Raw genomic sequence first — 6,023 nt, 5'->3', positions numbered from 1 at the left:
TGCTGAAACATCCCTTTCCAGTAGAATTTGAAGTACTGGATCACACTTCAGAATTAGTTTGGCTTGACAGCAGTGTTACAAAGCAATTTTAAAGAGCTCTTCTTCCTTTTCTGGTTGCTTAATTACTGCCAAACATCTAAAAACAGTAAGGAATCTACAGTAGCTCTTGCTCAATGTAGTGCTTTGTGCCTGAATAAAAAGAATAAAAAGAATTATGGCCAGTGTGATACCAACAGCTGATTTCTGTCTTCACAGACGTACGAGGATCAGCACAGCAGTGAAGAGGAAGAGGAGGAAGAGGAAGAAGAAAGTGAAGATGGAGAAGAAGACGACATCACCAGCGCAGAGTCTGAAAGCAGCGAGGAGGAAGAGGGCGAGCAGGAGGAGGACCAACAGAATGTTAACAGACAGCAACAGCTGGAATGGGATGACTCCACCCTCAGTTATTGATCCTCGCCGTTCCCTTTGTCTTTGTTTCTGCTCTAGAGGACTCCGCTGTACCACACTCCATTGTTACCAAGGATTCATGGTGTTTAAAATACAAAGTCATTCTGGCCAGTAGATTCAACCCACGCACATCCCCGTGTTTGTGGCGTGTCAGCTAGTTCCCGATGCTGTTTCTAGATTGTAGGTAGCACCTCTTTTCCTTCAGCCATGCCTCAGTGACTGGATTTTTTTTTTACGCTATGTGAGGAACCACCTTGCACTTTTTTCTTCGTGTCATCTCAGCTAAGTGACTCTACAGCTCTGTAGCCATTGCACATGAATTTCTGAACTGTCTTTTTTTGCTCAGTGAAACAAACTCGGCTTTGTTCCTTTTTTCTCTTTCTAAAAGATGCAAAGATTGCTTGTTGACAAAGGGTAAAGCTGCTCATTTCAGCCTGTCGATTTCTTTTAATTTTTTTTTTTTCCCCAAATTAGTGCATGTGTAAAGTGGCAGAATGAGGTTAATATGTAGAAGATTAACAGACTTTTTAATATTTTGTAAATATATTGGAATTATGTAATTATGTCATTTGTGGTAGTGAAGACAGGGACTGGGGTTTAAAACATGCTAAAGTAAACAGTCATGAAGCATGAAATACTACAAGTCTCATACTGCTGCAGCAGGAGCACGGGCACAGTGATCTAGTGTAGATGTTTCAGTACCACGGTGTCAGTGGCCTTGACTGCCATGTTTGCTCACGCCCCGCTCTGGTTTTTCTTTAGTTTTTCTTTCCTTTTCTTGAATCTCCTTTATTTTTGCAGAGGGAACAGACAAGCTTGTGAGAAATGGTGAAGGCTTTAGGAACGTCGCAGAGGTTCGACTGCCCTGTGCAATATGGTTGCTTGGTTTTTATTTTTCTTTTTTTTTTTTCTTTCTCCATTTAACTCTTGGCATAAGGGCTTTTAAGTTATTGGGAAAAAACACTACATGGATGGTGGGTAGAGAGCGAGCTGTTGCTGTGGTGTTGCCACAGCTCCTGCTCATTACAGTGAGGCTGCCTGTAGCACTACGATGGTCTGTTCGCACTGACAGCTGGATTATTCATTTAGTTGACCGATTGTTACATTGGTAACAGAAGCTGGGAAGCCTGAGACCTGTGTACCTGTGCACCTTGGCTACCAGTCTACCTTAGATAGGTTATTTTGGGGTTGGTTTTTTTTTGGCTGTTTAGTTTTTCTAATTTGGCAGTGGGAGGGCTTGGGGCATAGCTGGTATCGTTTCTGTTAAACACACTCCTGCTCGTTCCCCGTAGCCCCTTGTACAGTAACTTGGACTGTTGGTGTATTAAGCCTTTGTTTACATTTAGTAATTGTGTTTTCCTGCTGGTGAAAAACAAAACCTGTAGCATAAATAATCCCACCAGAACACCTTGGGAATCATGGTCACACCATTCCAAGTCCAGATGATTTTGGTTGTTTCTGATCAAAGCTGTAACTTGGAATTGCAAAGGACTTTTCTAAAGAAATAGCTGAAAGGTACGAGAAGTAAGTGACGACCCCATGGTGGACAGCGCTAGTTTTTTTTTTTGTAAGGCAGGTCTTGTTTATTTAACTTTATTTGGTCTTATGCAGAGCCTTGAATAATAAATATCTGCTTACTTGCTTTTTTTTTTTTACATTTGGAGGTGGATTAAAAAGCATAACTTGTTTTGCTTGTGACAGGAGACTAGGACTTCACTCCTCAGCACGGTAAGCAAAGTTCCCGTTCTTGCTCTCGTATGTAGTCTGCCTTTGTTGGGGTGCACAGCGCACGGTCACAGCAGGGAAACGTCGCACTGGGGAAGCGAGCGAGAGGAGCAGCAAGCAAGCCAAAGGGTGGGGCACAGAGGGCCGTAATTCGGAGAGATAAAAGATAAGGGTTGATCCAAATGTTTCTGGAGTTTTGATTTTCGGAGCAGACCTATTCTCACTTAGCGATGTGTGTAACGGGATCTACCGGTGGGTTTGATCTGGAGTAACGCTTGACTGCGGAGTGCCTTTTACCATAGGAGATGGACCTGGAAGCAGGGAAGAGAACCCACACACACCTAGCTTACCGTTTTTTGGGGTTGTTTTTTTTTAATGTAAAATTTTAGATTTCTAAAATGGGGAAATGGTTTTGACTACTTATGTGGTAATATAACTGCTAGTTTTAAGTAAACTGGGAAACTTTTAACTTATGTCTGACAGTTGTCCTGTGTTAATGTGTAGAAGACTTATCCTTCCATATACTGTTGCTGTAGCTGCTGTATTTTAGACCAAAACTGATCATGACTTAATGGTAATACTGAAAGGTTGTAAATGTCCCGATGCAGTTTGTAGCCACTGTGGGTGTAACTTTTCAGATGTGTATATTGGTAACAGGTCAGTTTGGAAAGTCTATAAGCTACAATAAATTCCTGGTTCTGAACTTGTTTGCATTTATTTCTTAATGGAGCGAAGTTGAATCCAGTTCTGTGAACTGTGTGTTAATTTGCTTCTGGTGGTGGCAGAAGAGTTTTGTTTGTTGTTGTTGATCTCTGAAGCATAAAGACACAGCACCTGTGCACAACTTAGCAATATTTTTTTAATTTTTTGACTTAAAAAACATACCTAAAGCAAACGAACAGTCAAACATGTAAACATTCTTGCAGAACAACAGTCTGGCTTAAAAAAATACTTTTTTTTCCCAAAGGCAACAGAATCGGCACAATCAGTTTGTACAGTTAAAAAAAATAATCACAGAAACATCTCTAAATAAATAGAAATAGAAAGGGCTATCACTTTGAGCATATTTATAAAACCAGAAGCTACTTATTTATAGTGAAATGTAATATTTTTGATGGCGATTTCTTCCGTACAAGAATCTTCAGGACACCTCAGCTTGCTGAAAACCATCAGGTAAAGCTGCTGCTCTGTAAGTGTGGATTGAGAGGCTCTTTGCTGACCCCATGCAGCCATCACTGGTCTGCTCAGTAGCGTGGTTCCCCGCTATTCCAGCGGTGTACAAGGAAGAAGGTCCATGTGATGCCTCTGATACTTTTACGTGTAGGTAAGTTTATTTTCTAGACTAAGTAACCTCTCTGTAAAACTCTGCTGGATGGAGAAACACCCCTGGAATTGCGCAGTTCTTGCAGTTCACACAGATACAGCTTTGTCTTATTGCACTTCTGAAATTGAAGGACGGATGACAGGAGCCACTGCTGCTTTGAACTTCTCTATACTATTTTAGAGCCTGAGTTTTCTGGAAATGCTACCAAAGCAATGGCTGAAGGTATGAACCGCAAACCAAACACTAAAAGGGCCTAAGGAAGCCACTGAAGCACACTGCCTTGCAGCAGTCTGGCACACGGGAGCCTGGGTTATTGGTTTGTGGCCATGTAAGAGAACTGCTTTTATATTTTCTTCTTATAAGAAGAAACAAACTGTTAGAGCTTGAGTGTTGGGCTTCTGTTTTCCTATTTCTATCATCTCTGCCAACCTTTCCTTTATTCCATGATTTGTGGCAAATTTTCTATTTATTCCATTAAGCTGGGGAGCAGCAGGCTTGGTCTCCACAAATCTGGCTCTAAGAAAACCTCAAAGAATTTGATGGCATCAGATCATTAGAGGACAATGGTGGAACCTTGAAAAAGCATCACCCTAGAGAGGAGGTGACGCAAAGGTTTGATGCACAAACAAGCTGCTTACCAGACATCGACTGTGTGCGTTAGTCTTGTGTATTGACTGGGAAGCAGCATCAGGAGACCCGTTCTACTGCATGAAAAACCAAGGTAAGGAACCCAGTCCTGAGATGGTGACCAGCAGCATCTTGCTGGGAAAGCAGAGTTGCTGTTAGTTGTAGAGCAGCAGACACGCAGTCATTCGCTGCCCCATGGAAACTTGTGCTTGTCCAAGTCCTTATGGTAGTGGATTATTTTTTTTAATTGGAGGTAAGAGATACAAGCATCTTCCTACTCCTAATTTAAACTGTGACACCTAGCACCCTCCTAGCCTGTGACGCATAAGGCTGTGCAGTCTGGCTCAGAAAAGGAAAATTATCCTTGTAATACTTAAAACCAGAAAAAAAGTATGGTGGTTTACTCACACGATTTGTTGACTAATTCAATGTCATACTATACTTCTAATTGCAAATGTGGATTAACAGTTTTAAGATTTAATTTGAAACCTGAGTCCCCTGTCTGCTGTTCAGCTCAAGAAAAGCATGAGTAACGCTGTACACTCGAGAACCACATCCATGACTAACTTACAGTACATGGCAGAGAGCTCATCTTTCACAGAGGACCGTACTCAAAGGCTGCAGGAATTTCCTTTAATCTCCAGAAGCAGCAGCAGTTCAGGAGTGCTGGCTCCAGCAGAGGTGGGGGTGTTTCCTGCAGGTCTGTCTCTTGCAGGTCTGTCTGTACACCTTTATCACTGTTGTTTCCTAGTGTTCTGGTCAGGTGTGTAATTAGGGGAAGGCATGGAGCCAGCTTTCTGTTCTGGATAGATAACTCATGGTCTAACACAGGGAAAGTTCAGTGAACATTCCCTTGCTGCTTACTATGGGATGATGTGCTGAAGAGCTGTTAGAGGAATGCATTTGTTAGTGAGTAATTGGATCACTTGATGGGTCCACACCAGGCTATCTTGAAATGCTCTGGATGCTTCTCAGTCACATTAGCATTTGAAAGGTGTACTAAAGGGATCTCCAAGGGTTATACAGTTAAAATGAGTTGTCTTACACATAGGACTGCTGCTTCCAGTGACAGGTGCTCTATGAGAGGAAACCTGGTTTATATTAGTATATATTACAAAACATTTAGAATAGACAGCATAACATCTTTTATAAAAAGAAACAGTAAGTACTTTAAATCAGAATTTAAATTAGCGTGACACTAGATCGTAATCTGCTAGCACATAAAAGTGATGAGGGAAGGGTTTATGAAAGGTGTTTCATGTTGCATTCAGTGACCAAACCGTGCATCACCTACTACTTATGATATAATTAGTTCTTTTTTTAAGTAACTTCTTAAGTAACCAGTTAAATAACCAGTGTTAACTTAGCTGTGCAGCAGAAGAACAAATGTATCTGACCTTGTTCTCTTAGAACAAAAAAATAACGGTGGGCTTAAACAGTCCGTGTAGGGCAGCATTCTTTCAATTTTAAAATACAGGGGTACCTGATTTTAAAAAGAACTGAAACTCAGGGATGAGTTGTATCTATGTGCTGGATGCAAAACTACTATCAAATCAAGTTTAATGCGTGACAGGGAAGATTGATCTGGCCTGTTTTATTCTTAATAAGTCTCTGTCCTAAACATTTTGATTCTGTGGGGAATTTTAAACCAGACACGAAAACCAAATTTAGGTGAATAGTCAGATGGACAATATATGCGTCTCTTGTCACTCCAGCCTATAAAAGTAAGTAGAAGAGTTAAAAAAAACCCACCACAACCAACCAACAGTTTTGTGAGTAAAAGAAAAGCTCAATCTGGTAAAGGACATACAAATCCAATCTGGGATTCAGCTTCAGGGGTGTCTTTGAGAATTAGATGATGCTATTCTGTAATGGCCAGGAATGACAGCACGTCCATAGG

The 6,023-nt window shown here is 41.1% G+C and overlaps 1 protein-coding gene across 1 annotated transcript in view; it reads left to right on the top strand.

Annotated features, from left to right (window-relative positions):
* CLSTN1 (calsyntenin 1) overlaps positions 1-2,875 on the top strand; it is a gene marked incomplete at its 5' end in the record, with an annotated part of 28,446 nt that extends 25,571 nt beyond the window's left edge. The window contains one exon of the mRNA XM_010178637.1: positions 256-2,875. Within this exon, the coding sequence (XP_010176939.1) occupies positions 256-450 (195 nt within the window). The remainder of the gene's footprint in view (positions 1-255) is intronic.
* Between the last annotated feature and the right edge of the window lie 3,148 nt (positions 2,876-6,023).

Source organism: Mesitornis unicolor, unplaced genomic scaffold (assembly GCF_000695765.1).
Source record: "Mesitornis unicolor isolate BGI_N332 unplaced genomic scaffold, ASM69576v1 scaffold12832, whole genome shotgun sequence".
NCBI lineage: Eukaryota > Metazoa > Chordata > Aves > Mesitornithiformes > Mesitornithidae > Mesitornis > Mesitornis unicolor.
The sequence above is the reverse complement of the archived record's forward strand: the minus strand, read 5'-3'. Positions and strand labels throughout refer to the sequence as shown.